Source organism: Heloderma suspectum, chromosome 2 (genome assembly GCF_057233095.1).
Source record: "Heloderma suspectum isolate Gila_16-S chromosome 2, 16-S_ref, whole genome shotgun sequence".
In the NCBI taxonomy this organism is placed as follows: domain Eukaryota; kingdom Metazoa; phylum Chordata; class Lepidosauria; order Squamata; family Helodermatidae; genus Heloderma; species Heloderma suspectum.
This window is the reverse complement of record NC_139459.1, coordinates 174,316,940-174,342,810: the sequence shown is the minus strand read 5'-3', so window position 1 is coordinate 174,342,810 and position 25,871 is coordinate 174,316,940. Positions and strand designations below refer to the sequence as shown.

The following is a 25,871-nucleotide window of genomic DNA, read 5'->3' as shown; positions in this document are numbered from 1 at the left end:
TTTGGTTGGCAGAATAGGTTCCTTTTCCATTGCTTGTAGGGTTTCCAATTTACAACCAAATCTGCGGGGCGGGGGGAGGACGAGAACGCTGATGCGAATCGAACCAGGGAATAAAGAAACTAGGAGATCCATTCCTTTCTCTCTCAGTCTCTTTGCTCCTCTTCCTCCTCCTCCTCATTGGCGGTCCTCTTGCGCCTGCCCCATCTTTTCCCCCTCATTGGCCGCTCCGCAGCTTCAACTATTCCTTTCCAGCTTTCCCATTTGTCTCCCAATTCGACCCGCCTCCAATTTTAAAAGGGATTATTGCACCGCTTTCCCACTGCCTACCTCCTCTTCCTTTTCCAGTTTTCCAGTCTTTTTTTTGTGGGGGGGGGGGAGGGGGTAAGGGACAAAACCAACACGCAGCCCCGGAGAGCTGGAAAAGGAGGGTGGTGGATAAAGGCGCACAGGTGAGTTAGCAATGATCCTGTGTCTGCCTCTTTAAGAAGCACAGCTGGAATCAGATGGAACAGCTGGCCTTAAAGGAGAGGGCCCGTGCCAGGGGGATAAGGGGAACTTAGACGGGGAGGGGGGGTGTATCTCCCGCAATGCAGCGAGGTAAACAGGGTATCTAATCTGCAATGGATTTTTTTTTTCCTTCCCTAAGTATCTGCATCCCTTGATGGCCGGGATCCTTCCTTCTCTTGAGCGCCGGGATCAGTGCACTTTCAGTGGGGCTCCCCCCATTACCCCTCCCCCCATCTAAGATTCAATGCTGCTAGGACCATGGACTGATATCCCATGGGGGTAGTAGCGAGGAAGAGGAGAGGGCTTCCCTGGGCTTTATACTTTGGAGGGGAAAAGGGAAGTGGATGACTGCCCAGCAGGACGGTCCTAATCTGATTTTATTTCAAATTCCGATGGCGAGATTTTCTTTGTCTAAAAATCCAGGTTCCTCCTCCCCGGTCTCCAGCATTTCCTTCCTGTCCCTGCGTGTGTGCCCATCACCCCGCCAGCCGGCCAATCCAGTTGCTCAATCTTCCAGCTGGCCTGCTGCTACTGGATCAACCATGGATCCCCTTCATATAACCCTCAAGCCGTTATCACTCCATATGCAACTTCTCACTCATTCATCCATTACAAATTTCTAGCCCAGCATTTCTCCTCCACCCTATGTAACTATGCATCGATCTATTCCTCCCTTTCCCCTGTTCCTTTCAATCCATCTTCTGCGGTTGCTTGATTATTATTGTTGTTATTAAGAAAATTAAAGTAAAATATGGAGTTATGCTAGTGATGTTCTTCAATAAAGGACTTTCTACTTATTTCTTTTAAGAAGCTGTTGCCCTTTGGAATAATATTTGTTGCTGTTCTTACTCCTAAACCAGGCCTGTAAATAGCCATTCAACTAGTTGCCTGTGGCAAGTTAAGAATTGTCTCCACATAGCCAGGCAGAAGCAATTGTATGCTAAGTTACAGTTAACATTTGTTTTGTTAACTGTATTTATTTAACTTTTATTTGCTATCCTTGGAGAAATACTAGGATTCCAGTTTTTAATGAAACTTACTTCTATGCAAACATGTTTGTTTATTATTTTATTGCTTTGATAGATATAGACCCCACCTTTCTTCCATCGTGGAACTCAAGACAGCATACCTGGAATTTCCAAGCAGTCTCCCATCCAGGCACTGACAGACTCAGACCTGCCTAGCTTCAGCAGGTGGTGGCATCATATGCCCTCAGGCCAAGGAAATGCCTAAATAGGAATTGCCCATGGTGCTGGTTCAGTACTGTACAAGGGAGGATGGCAGTGGAATTGCAGCATCATGCAGGGGGGATTGTACAACATGATGACATGTGGACTGTGCCCATCACTGCTGGCCTTTGTTTGGATGAATGGAGATCAGCATGATTATTGGCTGGCAGCAATTTGGCTGGCTCAGCATGCCCACCTGTGGCTGGGTGTAAGCATGCCCTGAAACCCCGCACACTCAGGTGGATGTGCGTTCAGCTGGTATTCTTATGCCATAAGAGCAGGGCTCTGTGTATCCCACAATGAGATCCAGCACGAGCACAAAATTGGGCACGTCGGGCAGGATCCAGTGCTACCCTTGGGTGCGCGGCCAGCCCTGCCAATTCCAGTCCACACATGGCTCCTACCACTTGCGGAATGGCGAGGTAGCGCTTCTGGAGGCAAACCCTGAAACGAGTGGAAATGCTCATTTCTGGAAGGGGGCAGGTCAGTGGAGCTCACGTGAGGGAGCTCTGCTGACTTGCCCCCTTCCAGAAACGAGCGTTTCCGCCCGTTTCGGGGCTTGCCTCCAGAAGCGCTAAATTTTTGTTCCATAGGTGGTAGGGGCTGCTTGCAGGCCAGAATTGGTGGGGCTGGCGGCGCATAGACCAGAATCGGTGGCCACCTCTGCTAGTGGATGGGCAGCATTGGATTCTGCCCGTGGTCTGGCAGTCTGATAAACTCCACTTGATGTGCCCCTGGAGCCAGCCACGGGTGTGGGAGGCCTGCCCAACGGCTTTGGGGAGGGATCTCTAGCCACTCATCTTGACATCCCTTTGCTACTTCTTCCAGGCTGTGGTCATGGCCACATTCACACGGGAAGAGTTCTATCAGCAGCTGCTGAGTGGCTGTGTGCTGCCGACTGCTCAGCAGGGTTTTGAACAGGTCTGGACACTTCTGCTCTTGTGCTTAGTGTGCCGTCTCCTTTGGAGATTGGGTAAGTACAAGCCATTATTCAGGCAAGCACAATCCCCTAGTGCAAGGGTGAGCAAATTGTGGCCCTCCTGATGTTTTGACCTATTCCTGTTGTCCCTCACCATTGGCTATGCTGGCTAGGGCTGATGGGAGTTGTAGGCCAAAACATCTGGAGGGCCGCAAGTTGCCCACCCCTGGCTCCGTGCATCCATATTCTTCATCCAACACCGTTAATCAAGGCTTGCAGATAGTTCCCAGAGTACTGCTGAAACTGCCCATCGCCCTGAGGGCATCTAAATCATCCGTTTTCTTGCCTTGCTCAATTTCACTACAGCTGTGGTACAGTGGAGAGAGACAGAAGGGCTGTTCATTTGTAAGAATAAGCCTTGGGCTCCCCTCATACATGGCAACTGGTAACTTTTGATCCTGCTTGACGGTAAAACCAGGTTTGCAGGGAGTTGCAAACCATAGTTTGCCCAAAACAGCAAACTATGGTTTGCTGCAAACCAGAATTGGACGTTTCTACTTGCTGCACATGAGGGGAGGAGGGAGCACGTGAGCCTGAGGTTGCTTGGGGTTTGTTCTTGTAATAAAAAAACATAGTTTGGCAATGCACCTGAATGCTCCCACAGAAGATGGATCGAGATTTAGGAGGATGAGCCTCGGGTCCCCAAGTTAGCACATGAGCCTCTCTTTCTCAGCCTCGGGTGGAGTAACTAGATTACCTAGACTGCTGCAGGCTTACACACAGTACCTGCTTCACCTCCTGCTGCAGAGGCCACCTGGTTTGCCTCCAAATGGCAGTGCTGAACTGCGTCACAGGACAGGAAGTCAAGCCAGGGATGAGATGGAGGCCAGAGACTAAGAGGGAATGGAGCAGTGCATGGGGAAAGAGGAGGTGCAGCCAGAGTTTGCTCTCTCCCTGTATTTCTTGTGGAGCAGCCATTTTCAGTCTTTGAAGTGGCTTTCTTCCTTCAGGCACTAATACAGCCTCCGGCTGGCCGTTAACCTCCATGTAAGAGCTCTCACCCTGCCTCCTTATAACTGGTCTTTCGTATGTAGCACAAAACTTTTGATTGGGAAACTGGCATGCCACAAAGCAAAGTACTGCCCTTCAGTGCCACCTAACTTTGGGTTCAGTGGAGTGGTTTTGTGTTTTGGAGCTCAGCTCCCACCTCTGCTTTGTAATTGGGTTCTTGGGTAAGTGACTTTGCTTTTAGTCTCCCCAGTTTGCCTTCTGGGAAATGAGTGTTTTGCCAAGGTCCAGCATGGCAGTTATTTTATGAATGGGCAAGCAATCCCCCATGACAGCCATTTTGTGAGAGTACCAACAAGATAAATTTGCTGACCCAAAAAGGTTGGGGACCCCTGGATACTGGGCTGGTTGGACAGAACAGTCTTTGTATAGGCCCGCTTCCTATGTGCCTGTATCTCTCTCCCATCTAACCTCCATTTCAACTCCCTGGCCTTTCCCTTGCAGCTCTGCCATCCTATGCTAAGCATCTGAGCACTGTGGCGAGCGGCTTCTATGCCCTCTACCACTTCTTCCAGCTGCAGATGGTGTGGGTTGTCCTCCTCAGCCTCCTCTGCTACCTGGTGTTGTTCCTGTGTCGTCACTCGACCCAGCGCGGCGTCCTGCTCTCCATCACCATCCTCATCTATTTGCTTATGGGGTGAGTGGGGATCGGGGTGGGCGAGTGGGGAGGGTTGTTAACTAGTGGGCAGCTGTAGTAATATGTAATCTGCTGAGGGGAAGGGTTAGCTACTGGGGAATGGGATGCCAGAAGAGCAAAAGGCTAAGGAGACCTATAGCACTGTGGAACAAAGCTAGGTCAACAAGAAGGGCAGCTTTGCTATTGAGGGGAGAGGTGTGGGGAATTACTGAGAGAGAAGGCTAGGCCATTGGGTCTGGCTCAAGGGTTAGAGATTAAGGACACAATCCTATGCAAGTTTAGTTAGGGAAAAAAGGCCTACAACTCCCAGGATGCCCCAGCCAGCCATGCTGGCAGTTGTAGGCCTTTTTTTCCTATCTACATTTGCATAGGGTTATGCCTTAAGTGGTTGATAGGCCATTAGGATGAGCTAATTGAGCGAGGCTAAACCTGGGGTCTCCAACATGGTTTCCAAGCCCACCAGGCTCCCTGCCCCTCCTCATTTTTATTTTATAAAGTTTAGCTGGGAGCCTGGCATGCTGCAAAGTGAAGTGCTGCATCATATTTGGATTCAAAAGAGTGGTTTTGTGTTTTGGAGCTCAGACCCCTCCTTTGCCTTGTGCCTAGGTTCTTGGGCAGATTATTTTTTGTTTAGTCTTACCAGTTTGTCTTCTGGGGAATGAGTATTTTGTGACTGGCCATGCCGACCCTGGCAGCCATTTTGTGACAGCACCGATGACATTCTCTCAAAATTCCAGTTGTGCCCACCGACCCAAAATGGTTGGGGACCTCTGGGCTAAACCAGTCCAAATAACATTGAAAAACATTGAGGGTAAACCAATGGGCAAGGGGACTTGAGAAATGGCCAGGGAAAGGAGGCTGGTGAAAAGAGGAGGGAAGTCTGCCAAAGTAAAGGGAGTCTGGGTCAACAGTTAGAGACCAATGTCGATGTGGGTGGACCAATGGTCAGGAACTTAACCAATGGGAGACTTGACTGAAGTAACTGGGAAGACTGGCCAGGGACAGGAGACCAATAGGATGGCGTAGCTGAATGCTCAGGGGTCAGTTGGATGCCAGCCATCCAGCCCTTTGGCCTCAAAATGGTCTTCCTTTTGGTTGGAAAGCCCAAACAAAAAATTATGTTTTATTTTATTTAAAATATTTTTTGACTGCCTTTCAGGGCAGAAGCTCTCTCAAGGTGACTTACAGCAGTAAAATACATAAAAACACTTAAGATATTACAACCGATAAAAACATAAAGACCAATAAAAACCACAATAAACGCCAACAATAAAACCAGCAACAACAGCAGTAACAGAAACAACAGCAGTCATATCAAGAGAAGACCATGGTAAAATAATGTTTTCACAGCCTTCTTAAAAGCCTGCAATGACAGAGCGTGGTGGACCTCTGATGGCAACTTGTGTGTGGTGTGGGGCCACTGCAGAGAAGGCCCTCTCACCTTGCAGGGCCCCTGACTGTTGGAAAATGGAGGGGGGGAAATCCATTACTGATGCACAAAAACATCCTTCTCCCCACCCCTTACAGGGAGATGCACATGGTGGACACTGTCAGCTGGCATAAGATGAGAGGTGAGTGTTTGGCAAATCTCCTAGTTCTAGCTACTGAGCAAGCCTCAGGGTATAGCGGTATAAGAGGTCGAAGCTTTCTGGGGCCAGGAAATCTGTGTGTGGAAGAAACACACTTTCTCTCCAAAAGCAGAAAGTGCTACTCAAGATGGCGGAGCGTTCACACCTTTTCTTCTGCACTGCCAGGAAATGGCAATATGGGGCTGAGGGGCTCTAAGCCATGACCCCAAGATTCGGTGCCTGGCTTGGGCAAGGGAGGCTAATCCAGCTTTCTGCAGTGTGGTCCCCTCCATATGTCTTAAATCTGCTATTGCATTTTAAATATCTGCACTGCTGCTAGGTTTTACTCTGGTTATATTCCTATTATGTGGTTTTAATCCATTATATTTTATATTGTATTTTCTGTTGTATTCTTGTGGTTTTAATTTTCTGAACATCCCAGGGAGTTTTGGCTACTGGGTGGTATAAAAACGAAATACATGTTTTGGACGACTTCCAGAGTTCTTGACCACTGGCCAGGCTAGCTGGGGCTGATGGGAGATAAAGTGGGACTGTGATCCAGGGCTTCTGTGATTCAGGTCTGGCTTTCAAAGGGGAGCAGGTTCTAATAGGCTCAGGAGAGGGGTCAAACAGGATGTCAGGACCACTGTTCTGCCTACAGTCCTGTCTGCACTAACCAGCTGAGTTTGCTATTAGAAGGAGTGATACGGCCTCTGTACATGGAGGCCCCATTGATCTACCATGGATAATACATTCAGAATTTGAATATCTTCTCCGAATTTGCCCAGTGTTTTTGAAACAAGTAATCTAAGCTAGTGGCCCTTTATCTTTTCATAGTGAGTTATGTAAGCTACCTATAAGAACACAAGCACTGCACATCTGTCACATATCTGTCCACTGCCACCAGGTGCCCAGATGATCGTGGCCATGAAGGCTGTGTCGCTGGGCTTTGATCTGGATCGGGGCGAGGTGCCAGCTATCCCCTCCCCAGTTGAGTTCATGGGTTATATCTACTTCATTGGGACCGTCATCTTTGGACCCTGGTTCCGTTTCCGCACCTACTTACAGGCCGTGGAGAGCAGGGGAATGGTAAGCACTCTCTGGTGTTTATTGCTAGCATAGCATGGGAGACAAGCTCCGGCTACTGTCAGGGCAGGGCCAAACCTAGCCCTCTTGATGGCCCACTAAAATGGCACTGTCACTGGAGCCTGGAAATCCTGGTCCATCCTGCCCAGATCTGCAGTACGTCAAGCCACAGGGGCGTTTTTCATTTCCCCAGCACTACCCCATAGCTAGCTAGGCCCATAACTAGAAAGTTTTGGCCAGTTGGGGTGGGGCATCATAAGTCCCTAAGGTGTCTGAAATGTTTAATTAAGACCACCGTCCTAGGCATGTTTAGACAGAAAACAGGAACTGTCCAGCTCTGGGCTGAATCCTGCCTCTTTGCAAAGCAAATACAGGGAGGCATACAATAGACTAGTCAATTTAGCAAGCAAATGGGTCAAGCACACAGGTTTCAGTCCAGTGGGATTCAGGCTAAGGCAGGAATGGTTGAGACAGCAGGCAGAGATCAAAATGCAGTCAGGCACTCAGATACGTTATGCAGCCCAGAAGCTGGGTCAAGAAATAGTCCAGGGGTCAGTAGCACAGAGCATCAATCACAGGACAACGTAGCTGACAGAAGCATCATTTCCAGCAGCAATCAAGTTTCCAGTAAGAGCTGATACAGCTAGAGCTTCTGGAGCCCCACTCAGTGCTCAGCTGCATCATGTCAGAGGCTTGTCGGATGTCCTCCTCATGAGGAGAGCCCAGCTCATGAGTAAGCAAGCACTCTTTCACCTGGTCACCATCCTAGCATGGATCTTAAGGCACTGGCGTTCTCAGGGGCCAGGTGGTGGCCCAGCATCTCCCTCTGCCTCAGAAGTTGAGCACTCTGCCTCTCTAGAAGGCAGATTCAGTGAAATCACTCCATCTTGGCTAATGCCAGGGTCTCCTGAGGAGCCAACTGGCTCTGATGGTCCCGGCTCCTCCTCTGAAGACGACTCCAGTGGCGGCATGACACCTGGGACCATGACAAGAATATAGGAAGCTGCCTTATACTGAGTCAGACCATGGGTCCATCTAAGCCCAGTACTGGCAGCACTGACTGGCAGCAGCTCTCCAGGGTTTCAGGTGGGAGTTTTTCCAGCCCTACCTGGAGATGCCAGGGATTGAACCTGGGGCCTCCTGCGTGCAAAATAAGTGCTCTGCCACTGAGCTATGGCTCCTCCTCTGGTATCCAGTGGTGTCCTTCCACCAGTGGAACAGACGCTGCCAAAGGATAGAATTTCCCCTCCTGCTGCACACCTCCAATCTGTTCCAGGGGGTTGGAAGACTCTCTGGAGCAGATCTGGGGGGGCTGCAGCGGGGGAGGGTGGGAAGGGAAACTCCTGTTGTGTGAAAGGAAGTCTGATCACATCCTGTTGGATGAGACCAGCAGTACTGAACCTCTTTCAGCCCAAGTTCAATTTCAGAGAAGCTCTTAGAGGCAGCATTCCTGTGGTAGGCGGGCCCAAAGGCAAAAGGGGGTGGGGCAAAAAGTACAATAAAAATGAACATGTATTAGCTCAAAGCTCTCACTGCCAGTAACTAAGTCTTAGGAGAGGCATTTCAACCTTTTAGACCAGGGGAAAAAACTGCACAGAAGCCAGGAAACCACCAAACAATTAGTGACGGAGGAAGGACAAGGGCCATCTGGTGAACCCCAGAGAGCTGGATTTGGCCCATGGGCCTGAGGTTCAACCCTCCTGGATGAACCCCCTTTATCTGTCAGGTCTCTTCCAGGGTTGCCTGGCTCTTGCTCGCCATAGCGAGTCCCATAGCACTGGAATCTTTCTCCATCCTTTGCCCCAAGCTCTTCCTGAACAGCAGGAGCGCTTCCGCACGCTCCTGCAGCAAGAAGCGCCCTCTCCAAAGGGCCGTCCTAGGCGGCCACCCACATTCACGTCACGGTAAGGCCAGCATGACAACTGACAGGTGGGTGCATCTGAATGAGGAGTATCTCCCGCCTGGTTTCATGATCAGTTAGTGGCCTAAGAAGCAGTGCAGAGCAGACATCAAAGGTAATGCTTTGTTTTCTCTCTTTTCCTTCCATGTAGAGCTTCTCCTGGTTCCAGAAGGTCTGTCTGAGCTTCTTCCTCTGCCTTGTGTGCCTCATCATGTCCACCTGTGTGGCCCCCTATCTCTTCTCTTACTTAATCCCTCTCTACAGCTACAAGCTGCTCAGGAAGTAAGTTAGTTGCTCCGGACTCCGAATTTGGTCCCCATCACTTCCCACAGCTGGCTTTGGGTTTGTTGAGGGAAGCTGGGCCAGTGCAGTTAAAGGAGATTTCTGCACACCAGGCAGGATGAATCCTGATTTTATTTATTGATTACATTTATACCCCACTTTTCTTCCACTGCGGAACTCAAGGTGGCTACAGGTGGTTCCCAAGTGGTCTCCCCTCCAAACACTGACCAGACCCAGACCTGCTTAGCTTCAGCAAGGTGGTTGCATCATGTGCCTTCAGGCTATGCCCTGATGCTCAGTGTGCTATAGAAGAGGGCTCCAGAAAAAGGGTAGAGTTATAATTGCTTTAAAGTGCAGTTTTGGTCCATTCCCTTCATTAAGCATCTTCCTAGTCGCACCTCTGAACTGTTAATTGTCGTAAGGGGCATCTTATGTTTACATTCATTCATTCATTCATTTTAAAATCTCTTCTGTGTTCCCTTGGCTTTGAAAATGTCCTTTAGATACTGTCAGCTGCCTGTGAACACTGGGGGCGGGCTGTGTGTAGAAAGGTGGAATCAGGTCTCTGGGTTGTGTTCTTGAGCACAAACTTCAGGTTATTTAATGCAGATTAGTTACCCCTTAACACTCATTAATCACTGGATTGTAATCACAATCAGAGTGGTTAACAAGGAATAAAAAATGCAGGTGCTTTTCTCTCCTTTTCAATGTGTGCTTATGAGTGAAATGGGTGTTTTAAACTTTGATATTGGAGCAAGGGGGATGGTAGCTATCCCTATTCTTTGGCTGGTTTCCTTCATCCGCCGGGACACAGTACTTCTTGCTGTTAGAATTGTGACGCCTCCTCACTTTTGTCACCTTTGATCCTGTGATCTTTGCAGCTCATTTTTTCCTGAGAGAACCTTCTGAAATCCATACTCTAGCTCTGGGAAATACTGTCTGCGTTGGTTAATGAGTTTTGGTTGTACCTCCTCTTGTTCCACAATTTCTTCTGTTCTGGAAGTTTTGCAACCCTCCAATGAGAGGAGGAGAGTGTCCAAGGAATATTGAAACAGCTGTGCTTCTTGAATCAAGAGCTGCGCAGCTGGGAGAAGTTCAGCAGCTGCAACATCGTCCATCTGTGTCAGGAGGGCCACGCCAGTCAAACTTCTCCCTGTTACACAGTTAGCAGCATAGGACCACCTTCCCCTGAGCTGGTGGCCTCCAGATGGTTTGGACGAAAGTTCCCATCATCCCATCCTGTAGTTCAGCACATCTGGAGAGCTCCGGGTTAGGGAAGATGAGCATAGGAAGTCCTTTTAAGGATTGGTATTTTTAAATACTCTTCGGAATGTCCTGTGACCTGATGAGTTTCTTTTCTCTCTCTCCTGTATTCTTTTACTTCCTTTAAGTGTCTTTAATCCTTCCTCTCTCTTTGCTTACCCCCCTCCGTCGGGATCATGCCTCTGTCAACAGGAAGCGCAGAAGCAGGTAATGCAGGCCTAGGCGGCATTTCTCTCACGGCTACTGTGGTCCACTGTCTCATTCACTGTGCAGCTACATTCTCTTCCCCACCCCTTGCGTTGCTTTCTCCAGGGACAGCCCATTTGCTCTGCCATTAGGGCTGGCAGCACCATGGCGTGGTGGCTCCCTCAGTCTGTGCCCCATGATCCTGACCTGGTTTGTTTTTCTCTGTGGCCCAGCAACCACTGTGTACTGTGGCTCATTGGCACGTTCCCATCGTGGCTCGCTCTGTCACACAGTACGTCTGCAGAGGAGGCCTTATTGACTTGCCTTGTGGTTTGTGGCTGGTGTGTCTGCTGACCTTGCTTGGTCAGTGCCTCGTGTGGTGGCTTTGCTTCATGCTTCGCTGACATGCGTAGTTCTGCCTCGTTTACATCTGTGTCATTCAGAGGCTTTGGAGAAGGGCTGGTCCTTTCTCTGGGTCTGCGCTGTGTGGCTTATTCCATGGCTGTATTGCTGCATTGCTTTCTGTGTGGATCTACCTCATTGGCACACACTGGATAACTAGACCTAGTCTGCACTAGGGTCAGGAACTTGATCATAATCTATCAGGGCTGGCCCAAGACATTTTGCTGCTTGAGGAAAAGAACACGATAGCACCCCCCACATTTCATGTACAAAAGCTAACTGGACTTGCAGTTGAATTTTTCTGATGATGGGACAGTGTCCACCGCCACAGCTGAAGGCAGCAGGCTAGCTTAAGGGGTGCAGGGCAGGCTTCACGGCCCATGTCTGTCCTCCAACCCCTTGCTGCCACCTCTCAGCATCTGCTGCCTGAGGCGACTGCTTCACTTTGCCTAATGGTGAGGCCGCCCCTCCGAGCCAGCTGAAGACATTTCGCTGCCTGAGGCAAAGGGCAAGATGGCGCCTGCCCCATTTCATATACACATGCTAACCAGACTGGCAGTTGAAACTTACTTCATCAGTAGCAACGGAACAGATTCCTCCGCTGTACCTCAGGGTAGGAGGCTAGCTTAGGGAGCGCAGGGCAGGCTATATGGGCGCACACAGCTCTGTCTGCTCCTCACCCCACAGCTTCTCAAACTATTCAGCCAGCATGGAAGGTTGGGCAGAGTTAGATCCCCCAGCCCTGTTTGGCTGGGAGCCTTGCACAAATCCTTCCGGGTCAGGTCAGTCCCAACTCTGAACGTTCCATTGGTGGTGTGTTGCTTGCTGCCCAAAGTATCCTTGCTTCAGCCACCTGACCCTCTTTCCTTACCGGTTGGCTCACATCCCGCCATACCTATTTTGCTCTGCCACCGAAGCGCCTCACAGTATATCAGTCTGCCACTACGGGTAGAGGGTATAACGACGGAACTACCAGAAACAGGGCGGTTGTATATGCCAGCCATTATGCATGCATGTGCAGGCAAGTTTGGTTGGTGATGGATGATGGCACAACCCATCGCATGTAGACACAGAAGACATGCTTTTAGATACAGGCGCACTAGAAGGGTCAGGTGGTGCAAAGTCCATGGGCTTCAAGCAAGACTGTGTGCACTTGACATAAAAAACCAAATTCGTGGGGAGTGGCCCTAACTCAATGGGGGTGCACATGCTTTGCATGCACAAGGCCTCAGACTCTGTCTCTGGCATGTCTAGTTAAGAGGATCTCAGGTAGCAGCTGATGTGCCAGTCAGAGTAAGATAGGACTGGTCTAGATGCACAAGTAGTCTGACCTATATAGTAAGGCAGCTTCCTGCGTTCCTAAAATCAACTTTCCACACTCTGAAAAATTTATTTTGGTGGCCCGCATAATTGAGGGGAGAAACGAGCAAATTTGCACACGCTTGCTCAATTTCTTCTGCTTTTGCCAGTCACGTGACAGACCAATTCAGGGCACAAATGTCAGGCCTCTGTCTCTGCAAGTCCATCTGATCTCCCTGTGAAATTTCACCAGTCATTGTTCAAACGCTTTTGAGACTATTTTTGCAACCATGAGGGCTAGAAACTTGCTTCCCCCCTTTTTAAAATCCTGCAGTTAGGGCGCAATCCTATGGCCACTAGACAGTGTCTAGACAGCCATAGGTTTTTTCGGTTTCTGGCAACCCAGCTTGGAGCCAGCGCTTCGAGGTCAGTTCCCAGAAATCCGACTCCCCACCCCTTCCCCTGCTGCCTCGTAGGAGGTGCGGCTTGTCCCCGGCTCCATGCTCAGAAGAGCAGCATGGAGCAGCCGAAAAGGGGTGTTCCTGGGGGTGGGGAGGGGACTGCGGAAGCACTGCTAAGATGCTTCCTTTGCGCCATCCAGCCTCCCCCTCTGCTCCAGGGCGCCCCAGTTAGACATCCAAAATCATCTGTCTAGCCACAAATGCGGGGAGGCTGGAGCGTGGAGGAGAAGATCCCCTCTGTGCTCTGCCTGCCCTGCGTTGGATAGTGGGCTGCCTCCGAGTTCGGAGGCGGACGACTACTCCCATAGGATTGCACCCTCATGCAGAGTTCCACAACACACACAGCCCTGTCGTCATTCAACATAAACCAAAGCTGCCCAAAATACAACTGAAATGTCTGCAGGGCAGTTGCTGCTAGCTGTAGCTCTATGGCTTTTCTTGGTGTTTTGTGGTCCAGTCTATATGGAATACCCCACTGCCCCATGATATACTGATACATTTCTTCTTTACTTCCTGTTTCCTACTCCTTCCCCTTTCTTTCCCTGTCCGTGCATGCCAGGAGCACCGTGATGAGGTGAGTCTTGGTGGGGCATCAGTCTTCTCCTATTAGCAATGTGGGTGTGCAAAGGGGTTCCATCAGTTTCTAAGCCAGGATCTCGCTGTTGTGATGCAGGTGGCTCAGGGCGTACGAGAGTGCCAGCTCTTTCCACTTCAGCAACTATTTTGTGGGCTTCCTGTCGGAAACGACAGCCACGTTGGCGGGATCCGGCTTCACGGAGGAGAAGGACCATTTGAAATGGTGAGCAGTGTGCAAGGCAGACGGTGTCCAAGATCCTGGGCTAAAAATCTTAATGTTCCCAGTATACAGTACTGGTCTAAGATACACCTCAAATTTTGCAGTGGGAATAACCAAGCAAATCAGGAAGCATACGTTAATATGACTCATGTGAATGGTATGTTGTGATGTGTTGTCGTCGTCGTCCCTGCATTTATTTTGGAATTCTATATTGCTTTATTATTGTTGTTGTTTCTTTATTTTGATTTATATCCTGCCTTTCCTCTCAAGGAGCTCGTGGTTGTCCCTCCATTTATATTCACAACAATCCTGTGAGATAGATTAGGTGACAAAGAGAAAAAAACACAATCAGTGTGTACAGTACTTTACAGACTAACAGTGCAATGCTATACATGTCCACTTAGAAGTAAGTCCCACTGAGTTCAGTGAGACCTATTCCCAGGTAAGTGTGGATAGGATAGGAGACTGATATAAGTAAGAGTGCAATCCTATGCATGTTTAGACAGAAAAAAGTTCTACAACTCCATGCCGGCTGAAGAATGCTGGGAGTCGTAGGACTTTTTTCTGTCTAAACATGCATAGGATTGTGCCCTAAGATAGGTCTCTGTCCTGAAGAGCTTACTATCTAAATTTTGCCAGTGGGGAGAGAATGAGACGGATGGAAGCCACCTTAGGTCCCATTTTTGGCACAAATCAAATCAATAAATAATAAAGAGGCAAGGGTAACTAGGGGATAAATGTGAGCAAAAAGTTGCTATGCCTACTTGCATGTAGTTTTTGGTTGGCAATGAAGATGACTGAGGAGGTAAAGCCAAAAACTCCAGGAACAAGGTGGGTTTATTTCAAGGGGTGGTGGTGAGAGGTGGCACCATAGAAGGATTCTTCTCTTCAAATGCAATATCTAGGGTAAAATTGGTAGGAAAATTGGGAATCATAGAGAAGTGGTGGTAGAAGGGAGGTGAATTTGAGAGTCGTGTTGTGGATCCAGGAGCTGAGCCAAGGGAAGGGGTCTCATCCTTTGGCCCTAGGAAAAGCTCTTCTAGTCTCTAGTGTCTATAAACTTTCAGCAAGAACTGCTAACCTGTTCTTGGGTTTCTTTTCTCTTCATAAGCACATGGGGACTAGAACCTTGCTCTCTCTTATTTTAAGTTGAAGATTTCAGGATTCTATGGGAGAAACTTAAGTTCTGTGTTGGAGCCACCTCCATGGAACAGTTATAGCCAGGCCCATTTCTGGAGCTCCTACTGAGGCAAAGAAATCCCCCTGCCTGCCTGCCTGCCTGCCCTGGAGCCTGGCTTCTAGTGTCTCTGATGATCTAATCTGCTTGACACCCCTCCACGTCCAGGTCAATGGAACTGTGAAACCAGAGAGCCCCTCCCTGTCTCTTGCCCCATGTCATGTTTATTCCTTCCTTCTTCCAGGGACCTGACTGTCTCTCGTCCCCTGAGTGTGGAGCTGCCGCGTTCGATGGTGGAGGTGGTCACCAGCTGGAACCTGCCCATGTCCCGTTGGCTCAACTCCTGTAAGAACCCTTGTGCCTGTCTGCTGCTAGTCTGGTGGGGGTCTTGCAGGCAGGCTGCATGGGGAACTCTGCCTTGGGCAGCTGTGCCTGACTCACTCCCCTGACAGTTGCTCCCCCAAAGGAAGGAGGCCCACAGCCCTCATGGGGTGGGAATAATCTACACCTTCCTAGTGCCTTTGGGGTTTCCGGCCCTCCCCTCCCCTCCCCCTCTTACAAGTGAGAGAAAGTTCTCCGACTACAACTCCCATCCTTCCTGACCGTTGGCCCTGCTGGCCAGTGTTGATGGGAGTTGTAGCCCAGTACACTTGGAGGTCACCAGGCTGGGAAGGGCTCTTCTAAAGCAGAGTTCCCCGACTTGGTGCCCTTCAGATGTGTTGGACTACAGCTCCCATCAGCCCCAGCCAGCAGTCAGGAATGCTGGGAGTTGTTGCCCAACACCCGGAGGGCGCCAGATTGAGGAAGTCTGTTCTAGCGGCTCTCTACTTCTAATACCCTTTTTAGAATTTGGGGCTGGAGTGGCATTGAATCCACAAATGCAGACTGCGTGGAGGGGTGATGGCTCTGATCTGTGAGTTAAGGAATGGACCAAGAAGGTGCTTAGACAGTTGGATCTGGAACAGGATATGGGGTAGTTGCATGAAATAAATGCCTTTTCTTTCTTTTTTGCATCTCAGTAGAGGAGGTGGAATAGCTGGCCAGGGATTTTTGTAGAGGGCCTGATGAATTTACTAACTTGATGTGTTTCCAGATGTTTTTAAGAACTCCTTGAAATTGGGTACTTTCTCAGCCATCATTGTAACCTACGCAGCAAGTGCCCTCTTACATGTGAGTATCGCTGTCTGTACGTTAGTTCCTGAGTTCCACCTCTTGGTCAAACCCTAGCGTGACACACAGGGGAGCTCCAAGTCAGGTCACCACAATAACGCTATATATTAGGGTGGGCCATCTTTTTGCTCCTGCGGGTTGCATTCCGCAATGGTCAGGGGTTGTGCTGCATGTGCACGCAGTAGAAATTCACATGCAGACACCCATGCACGCACGGACACTCAAGCACACGCCCCACACCCCCGATCTCAGTATGCAGGTATAGGGGGGTTTAAACCTCCCTTCCCTGCATGCTGAGAACAGTTCATGTCTCCCCACTGCCAATGAGCCGGGGTGTGTGTGTGTGTGTGCGTGCAAGTATGGGAGTTAAATGGAGAACTGTGGTGTGCCATGAACTTCCGCATTTAAGTAGTACTCCCAACAGCCCGCCAAACACCTATTTTGCAAGCTGTCTGGAGCCTGATTGTATTGGGGAACAAGACACACGGGGAGAACATTCCCACATACGCTCATCCTGAGTACAGTTGCAGTGATGGAGAAATTTGGGGCAGGAGCCCTGCAATGGTCACCTGTGGTGGGGTCGCACAGTAGGTCTCTGAGGGTTGCCCATGCGTGGAATATGCTAATAGCGTTCTCTGAGTGATGTTCCTTACATCGCCAGAACAGCCAATCCATGTACAACTGGGAGATATTGGCAGGCGTGGGAGAACCAAAATGCAGAAGTATGAAAACAATTTTTAGGGGAAAACTTTTAAGTGTGTGTGTGGGGAGGAGAAACCCTAGAAGAGCCCAGTGTGAACTGAGCATGCTCTGTGGCCATGCAATGCTTAATGTCTGTTGTAGGGTGGATGGAAAACAGGGGCAACGGGGAACGAAATGGAGTATCCCGGAAGAACCCTGAGCAGGAACACTCCGCATGGCAATGTGCTGGGTTTTTTGGGCTGATTCTGCGCCCAAAGCATTTGGCTGCCTGAATTGTAGCTTAGTTAGTGCCCATCTCTGCTAGGGGACAATACTTTAAAAAATATCTCGCTACACCATTCAGATAGCAATTCTTGCTGTCACGGATTACGGCTGGCCCCCTCTGCCCGCTGGGCTCTCTGAAGCAGGTGGTGTGGCAGGGGCAGCCTGGTGAGCCCTCCCTCTCACGAAAGCCTGCTCCAAACATGGCTGTCAGCCTTCCCGTGGTATCCCCCCTCCCCCCCACACCACAAAATGGCTACCCATAATGGATTCCATAAAACAGCAGATGACAGTTGCAGGGACCTACACAGACAGGAGCGCGGTGCATGGGCTATGTAGAGAAAGGGTCAGGGCTACAAAGAGAACAGCTATTTTGATTTGCAGCGGTTTCTGCTCAGTTCTATGGGACGAAGTAGTCAGCAAGGCTCTGTGGGGGGGAAGCAGTAATTGGGGGCACTGTGTCACATTGGGAGCCATAACTGCCACCTGCCCTTCCCGCCATGACGCCTCCTCTGAGGGGGATCCTCACAGAAAGCACCGCGTTTCTTCTTCAGGAATCAGAGCGATATACAGGCCCTGCCCCAAGGTGCTAGCAGAGTGCATCCTATGCAGGAGGGATCTTCTATTTATTCTTTTTATTTATTACAGGGAGTTATATCCCACCCTTCTGCCTCAGTATGAGGTACTTGAGGCGGCTTATGATAAATGAGACAGAAAAGATACAAAAGTCATCGAATATAAAATGAAAGCCAAAAAATAAATTTCAGAACAGGACAGCGGATCAGACCAACCAAATGAAAGAAGGAAGCAGCACTGGCAATTGCTTGGGCCACAAAGCCAGGCTTAACTCACTCCCCCACACATGCACACACTCACACACAGCCACCCTGCTGTTTCCCTTGGGGGGGAGGCCTGTCAGTCTTTAAACAGTCGCAGCCCAGTTTGAACGGGATTTCCTTTGAATTCAGTATGTTTAGGAGTGGAGCCTTTGGCTCTTACCCTACGAGTGCTCGCTTGCAAGCAAGTTCTGTTCTGTTCTGTTATTGACAAGGAATGGGACTTCGGATTGTGGGGAAGGGGAGGATTAGATGTTGCTGTTCTGACCGGAGAACCTCTGCTCTTCATCTCCCTCCCAGGGGCTGAGCTTCCACCTGGCCGCCGTGCTGCTATCTCTGGGCTTCATCACTTACATTGAACATGGTGAGCATTTCACAACCTCTTTGCTTCTGCTGGGTACTAAGCTCAGGTGTCCCAGTTGTTTAGCCCCATCAAGCCTGTCAGACAATGACCCAATTCAGATGTAACGACAAGCCATTCGGCCAAAGGAAATTGAGCTTAACCAGTCCTTCCCCCAATGTCATCAATCTGTTTGCAGACTGTGAAGTGGGGGTCAACTTTGACTATATACGCCTGCAAACAATGGCAAAGTGTTCATCCAGGTGAGCAGAAGTGTCAACTGTGCTCCACATTGCTGCTCGGTACCATGTTTTCCCTTTGGCCTCATAACATGATGCCAGAACTGCCCTCACTCTGATTTGGCTTCCTGATGATGTCTGAAGCCAAATCAGAACAAGGGTAATGCTTCCTGTCCTCACTCTGGAACAGCCAAAGATAAAAATGATGCCAAGTAATGGTGGGGAGCACGGTTGCTGCCAAGACCACAAACAGGCAGTGAAGAAAGGCTAAAGGTAAGTGTGGGGGTGCTCTTGCAAAAACCTTTGTTGCCTTCCAAAGCCAAAGTTGTAACAAAAAACCACTTCCCGGGCTTCTGTGCTCCCTCTTCTCCTTCCTCCCTCCTCCACACGTGGAGGGGAAGACATTCAAACTTTCCATTCACAGCATGTAGCAAACCACAGTTTCCCATTCAATTCAAATACAAGAAACTGTGCTTTGCATGAACTAAACAAACTGGGATTGCCAAAGACCCTGAACAGCTCTGTGTATAACTGAACTTGCATGTGTAAGCATTGGTTTCCACCTAGTTCTCCGGAAGAGGCTCTCTGTCATCTTCGATGCCTGCATACTCTCCAAGAGGTGCCAGCCAAGTTGCTCACATCGCCACAACACGGTGAGATGTGCCTAAAGTTCCAAGGATCTACAGTTCTCCTTTATACTGCCAGGCCAATGTTCCAGCAACTCTGTGTACAGCCTTCCCTGGTTTCTCAGGGCCAAAGCAGACATTGCTTGAAAGATAGTGCCTTTTCATTTTTACCCTGGAGTAAGCAAAGCAGGCTGATATGGGGCTTTAACCACACACACACACACACACACACACACACTATGGGCCCAATCCAGATCAGGACCCTCACTCCTGCAATTTCTATTGCAATATAGTGATCCATGTGCTTTATGTCTTTAAAGTAATTTCTGTCTTGGACAGAGGTCTTTCCCAACTCAGCCTACTAAACTGTTTGTACTGTAGATGAGGAGTGCACAGGCTTTTTGGCCTCAAGGGCTGTATGTGACGCTGCCTCAGGGGTTAAGGGCTGCACACACACACACACACATACAAATATGCATATGCACCTGCGCACACATACACAAAACAATGATCCAGATCCAGATTGCTCTTTGCTCGCTGCTAGCAGTGGTGGGAAACGAATTATCTATATGAGGACCTCTGCGGGAGGGAGAAGCCTCTCTGTGCGTGGGAATGTACCAATGGCAGGGGGGCATCCATGGGGTGCATAGTTAAGGCCTTGGGAGGCTGCATGAGACTTCTGAGCTGCGGGTTGTGCACCCCTGCTACAGATGCTGGGGATGGGGCCCATTGAACCTGGGGCATGATCCATGCAAAGTATAGTCAGGGCCAGAAATATTGGAACAAGGATAACTGTTTTGGCAGTTGGCCTCTGTACACCACCACATTGAAGTTGAAAGGAAACATACCCAGATGGGAGCGAAGTCCGGACTTTCAGCTGTAATTCAAGGGGTTTGACAAAAGTGGGGCACTAACCATTCAGGCAGGACAGCCAGTGGCATGCACACGCCCCCATCATTGGTGGCTCATAAGTAATGGAATGAATGGCTGACAAGCAGCTGCATGGCCAGGTGTGGCCTGTTTCCTGGGTACCCCATGACCAATCAAGCAGATAAAAGGCCTGGAGGTGGTTCTGAGTGTTACATTTGCATTTGGTAGCTGTTCACTGGGACTCCCAACATGAGGTCCAAAGAGGTGTCCATGTGAGTGAGGGAGGCCATCATTAGGCTGAGGAAACAAAATAAACCCATCAGAGAGATAGCAAAAACAGTGGGAGTGGCCAACACAACAGTTTGGAACATCCTGAAAAAGAAGGAATTAACTGGCAAGCTCAGCAACAGCAAAAGGCCTGGAAGACCACGGAAGACAACTAAAGTGGATGACCGCAGAATTCTGCTCATGGTGAAGAGGAACCCTTTCACAACATCTAGCCAGGTCAAGAACGCTCTTGAGGAGGTAGGCATGTCACTGTCAACATCTACGGTCAAGAGATGGCTTTATGAATGTAAATACAGAGGCTTCACAACAAGGTGCAAACCACTGGTAACGCTCAAGAACAGACAGGCCAGATTAGCCTTTGCCAGCAAACACCTAAAAAAGCCTGCCTAGTTCTGGAATAAGATTCTTTGGACTGATGAAACCAAGATTACCTTGTACCAGAATGATGGGAAGAGAAAAGTACGGAGAAGGAAAGGAACAGCTCATGATCCAAAGCATACCCCATCATCTGTCAGACGTGGTGGAGGCAGTGTTATGACGTGGGCATGTATGGCTGCCAATGGAGCCGGGTCACTGGTGTTTATTGATGACCTGACTGCTGATAAAAGCAGCAGGATGAATTCTGAAGTGTCTAGGGCTATACTTTCTGCTCAGATTCAGCTGAATGCTGCCAAACTGATAGGACGCCGCTTCATATTGCAGATGGATAATGACCCAAAACATACAGCAAAAGCTACCCCAGAGTTTCTGAAGGCAAAGAAGTGGGCTGTTCTTCAATGGCCAAGTCAATCACCTGATCTCAACCCAACAGAGCATGCTTTTCACTTGCTGAAGACAAGACTGAAGGCAGAAAGACCCACAAACAAGCAGCAGCTGAAGGCAGCTGCAGTAAAGGCCTGGCAAAGCATCTCGAGGGAGGACACTCAGCACTGGGTCATGTCCGTGGGTTCCAGTCTTCAGGCAGTCATTGACTGCAAAGGATTTTCATCCAGGTATTAAAGACGATCCTTCAGTTTGAAATGATGTTGGTTTGTTCCATTACTTATGAGCCACCAGCGATGGGTGTGTGTGTATGCCACTGGCTGTCCTTCCTGAATGGTTAGCGCCCCACTTTTGTCAAACCCCTTGAATTACAGCTGAAAGTCCTGACTTTGCTCCCATCTGGGTGTGTTTCCTTTCACCTTCAATGTGGTGGTGTACGGAGGCCAGCTGCCAAAACAGTTATCCTTGTTCCAATATTTCTGGCCCTGACTGTATGCTCCTTACTATGCAACATCCCTACCTGGTTTCGCGGTGAGATTCCTGCTTGGGTGTAGCTGGACTGAACCGCCGCCACTGCTTCTTCTACAGAATCTTTGGGTTCACCTCCTCAACCTGCTCTTTGGGGCCCTTGCAGTCTTCCACTTGGCCTATCTAGGCTCATTATTTGACATGGATGCGGATGATTCTATGGAAGAGCAGGTAAGGGATGGGGGATGGACGTGGCACAGGTGTATGTGGAACTTGTGGTGGCTGTGTCTTCAGGAGCACTGCTGAAGAAGCATGCTGTCCAAGAGATGGGGCTAGGGCTGAGCTGAACCAGTCCTCCCAGCTCCACTACCCTGTTTGCAGGGTTTGAAACGGGGCTCATCTTTGGCTATATCCATCAGCTTGGCTTTGGCTTGGAAACAGGCAGCTAAGTGTTTTCCCAGCTTAGAAATGGCAACTGTGCTCCCCGTTGCCGTCTCAATACCATGTTTTTCCTTTGGCTGCATAACATGATGCCAGAACTTCCATTGCTCTGATGAAATCTGAAGCCAAATCAGAGCAAGGGCAATGCTTCCTGTCCTCACTCTGGCAAAATGGTTCCGAGTAGTGGTGGGGAGCATTGGCAAGACCACAAACAGGCAGTGAAGAAAGGGTAAACATGGATTTGAGAGTGGGGAGTGGTTTTTATGAAATCTTCCTACCTCTTCTGCCCAAGCTAGATGCGCAACTAGAGTTCTTCCCTCCACACTTTAAATTATGCTCTTTGCCTGTGAGGCCCTGCTTCTTCACTTTTACTTTTCTTACCCCTTAGCTGAGGGTAGAATTAGGTCCCACTGAATACTCTTTTCAAATAATGGCAAATTCTGTCCCAGGAAAGGCCAAATTTGGCAGCCAGAATATATCATGCAAATTGGCATACTCATTTGCTTTTGCATAATTCTGCTTGTGCTAGCTGTGGGTCTACAGGGAGCCAAGAATCTATGCAGAGCATTGAAGTTCAGGCTCCTGATCACCAGAGTCCTCCTCAGTCCCGCCCCCCCATGCTGAAAGATTGCATTAGTCATTGCCTTACACGTGTTTAAGCTTCTTCATTGCCATAAGGACTAGAAACTTCCTTTTAAAACAGGAACAGTACAAATCCAATACCAACCCAAGCCTGGACATTACTCTGAAAGTTCAGTGGGGCTTGCTCACAGGTGAACATTGCAGCCACAATCTCACCTTCTCAGGATATCCATTTCCGCACTCAATCTCAACTTCTATACCTGTATATGACAAGATCATGGAAACGCAGAAAAGTTGTTTTCTTGATTTAGAGATCCCTCCTCTATGACAAAGGCTTGGACCACTGACCCATTTGCAGGAAGAGTGTAGAGAGAGAATAGCTAAACAACCAGCGTTTTCCCTGTCCAAATGAAGTTCTCCCCACCATGATGGCTTCGCCTTTTGTCCACGTTAAGTTTCGCCTTGCGTTGATGCACTGCCTTCGTTCCAGGGCTACGGCATGTCATACACCATCTACAAATGGTCTGAGTTGAGCTGGGCCAGCCACTGGATGGCCTTCGGATGCTGGGTGTTCTACCGTCTCATCAGCTGAACGGCGGCCTCCATGCTGACCTGAAAGGCGGTGGAGCGGGAGGAGAGGCAGGACTGAGGGCCTCACCTCCTCGGAGAACGTTTGACGCCGTCATGGGCTCGAATGCTTTGGACACTTGGCTGATCCCTTTTCCCTCTGGGACGCTGGTGGAGGGCGGGGGGGGGGGGGGCTCTGGCCAGCATTGACTCTGCACCACGCCGTGGCGATGTCCTGACCCATTGCCCTCAAAAGGAAGCAAATTAGGTCCCACACAAAAAAGGCCTTTTGTGGGAGGTAGCCTGGACACACAGAGCTACCCACAAGAACATCCTCTTCCTTCCCCATTGAGGGACTCTTTCAGGGAACGACACTCCTTGCCCACCAGGAAATCTCCACACCCGTCTTGAGGTGTGGAGATCTCTAGTGGCCATCTGTGGAAACCACACCATCTCCCCCACCCTCCTTTTTGTATGATTTAATGGAAATATTTTAATGAGAACTCCTGCCCTGCATGCTCTCTTATCTCCTTTTGCTCTCTTGTGGCTAATTGTGAGAACTGTGTCTGCTGCTGTCACGGCGTCCCTGATCATTATTGGGATGGCAGCCTTTTTTTTGCAGTAAAGTCGAACAATTGGCGGATTGGAATGACCATCCTTTTAAGCTGTATGTGGGTTTAAAATGTCCCTATTCCCTAACTTCAAGGGTACGGCAATTTATGCAAATTTAGCAGCTCTTCTAACTAATTCTTGTTTCCAAGATCCCCATTTTCAAAAGTTTGGGGACTTTTGGTTTAACCATGGTAGGAAGAATGAAAGGCATGTTGAGGACATGGAGAGGAGGAGGAAGGCTGGAAGGTGACTGTAACTATGCAGAAGGATCAGGAGGAGCTATCCAGGCCACTGAAGGTCCACCTATCTGAATCCAGTGGAACTCCTGCTTATCCCTGATCTCTTCCTCCACAATCATGTGGCCTAGAAACTTACTCCATTTTGTTCCAAATGGAAACTCAGATGCTCGGGATACTAAATCCCATGCCATATTATGTATACGTGCTCAGAGTACATCCAGCCCTGACTTACTATTGTTCTGGACTAATTAATCTAGAATAATGACCACTCCCTGGTTCCATGAATATTAATGTGTGGGGGAGCCCCCTCCACAGGAGAGGAGGGAAGTTGTGCCTGTTTGTCATACCCTATCCTCCTTTGATTGTGACTAGGTCAAAGGGTCATTTGAGTATGTAAAAGGCTATCAAATCTATTTTAACTGATCCCATGTATGAGCCTTTAAAGGATTACTTCACTTCATCTTTCATTATCACCTGTTATCGTTATTCACCCCAATAATCCTATGGTAGGGCCTGCCCTACAACCCTTACTGCTGTTTAAGCAGTGGAGTTACCCCTGTCATTTCAGCAAGGGCTTGTGGGATAGCCTCTAATCTGCTGCTTCCTCAAAGGGAATGTATGGGCAAAACCAAGAGTGGTATAAACAGACAGTTAAACGCGGACAGGAATTAGCATTGGGGAAATCCTGCAGCATGCGATATGACAGCTTTTGTGCAGTTTTTTCCCCACTCTAAAAGGCTGGAATGCCTCTCCTGAGACTCACTTACTCGCTGTAAGAGCTTTAAGCTAAAATACACTGGTATTTTGGGTCCCCAACCTTTTGTCTTCGGCTCCACCCACCACTGGGATGCGGCCCCTGAGAGCTTCTCCGAAATGGAATTCGGCCCTCAGGCTGAAAGAGGTTCCCCACCCCTGTTGTAGAGCCGCTGTCAGTCAGTCTAGAGAGGACTGAGCGAGACGGACCCAATCAGTCTGATTCATTTGAAGGCAACTTACTATATTCATATTATTTATTTATTGCATGTATATCCCACCTTTTTTCCTCTTGCAAGGATCCCAAGATGGCTTAATATTATCCTCCTCCTCTCCATTTTATCCTCACAACAACAACCCTGTGAGGTAAGCTGGGTTGAGAGTCTGTGATGGGCCCAAAGTCACCCAATGAGCTTCACGGCCAAGTGAGGACTAGAACCTGGGTCTCCCAGCTCCCAGCCCAACACTCTAGCCACTACACCACACTGGCTCTGAATATGAATATGCAGGGAGCATATTCATATGCTCTCTGCATGTGGAAAACAAACACATCACAGAGAGGCTGAGCATCATCCTCTTCCTGATGTGCTAGTTTACTACCTGCATGGAGATTTAAAAAAAAACAACTCACACACACACACTCACACCACCTGCAAATGCTATGGTCTAGAGTTTTACCACCTCAGTCTATTACCTTGTCATGTGTGGAACCAGTGGGGAAAAGGAACAAAACTGGAACCACAGCTAACCCTGCCTTAGCCTGCACATAGCATAGCATACTAATAGGTCAACCAGATACGACCTATTAAAAGAGAGAGAGAGAGAATTTTGGCAGGTGACGCTTGTCAGGTTTGTGGTTGGAAAGTGGTACCTGCAGGACGTCTCTTATACACAGCTGTAAAGCCACATGAACTCTGTCTCTGTTGCATTTGGTCATCCTTACTTATGGATCCTCTGCCGAAACTGAGGAACCAGCAATGCGATGGAACGTTATTCCCTACCTCCCCGCAGGCCAAGATGTGCCAGCATTAAACCCCAGCACCTCTTTTCAGCAAATGTAGCTTAGAAAAAGGTGAGTGGTTGGGTTGTTGTTGTTGTTTTTAATTGCATTTCATTTGTTATCTATAAAATAAATCTTAGCGGGAAACACACAGACAATACTCTGGTGCCTTCCTCTGGTTTGGTTGTACTCCTTACTGATTTGTGATATATGCATTTAAAAGTGAAAGGTATAGAACAGTACCTCCAAGTCCCATTCCAGACAGATCACTGTGATCGATGGTACTGAAAGCTGCCGAGAGGACCAGCAGGGACATACTCCTCCAGTCCAATTCC

At 49.1% G+C, this 25,871-nt stretch overlaps 1 protein-coding gene across 2 annotated transcripts; it reads left to right on the top strand.

The window, feature by feature from the left end:
* Positions 1–286: 286 nt before the first annotated feature.
* PORCN (porcupine O-acyltransferase) lies at positions 287–25,692 on the top strand. Of its 2 annotated transcripts, XM_084836207.1 has the most exons (14): positions 372–449; positions 2,565–2,709; positions 4,168–4,360; positions 5,888–5,931; positions 6,836–7,017; positions 9,066–9,196; positions 13,367–13,381; positions 13,481–13,606; positions 15,025–15,125; positions 15,874–15,950; positions 18,050–18,113; positions 18,896–18,981; positions 21,463–21,573; positions 22,856–25,692. In XM_084836207.1, the coding sequence occupies exons 2-14, from the start codon at positions 2,574–2,576 to the stop codon at positions 22,955–22,957; spliced, it is 1,368 nt and encodes a 455-aa protein (XP_084692333.1). In that variant the 5' UTR covers positions 372–449; positions 2,565–2,573; the 3' UTR covers positions 22,958–25,692. The 2 variants fall into 2 exon arrangements, with proteins under 2 accessions (XP_084692331.1, XP_084692333.1); XM_084836205.1 differs by lacking the exon at positions 13,367–13,381 and having other exon boundaries at positions 287–449.
* Positions 25,693–25,871: the final 179 nt, after the last annotated feature.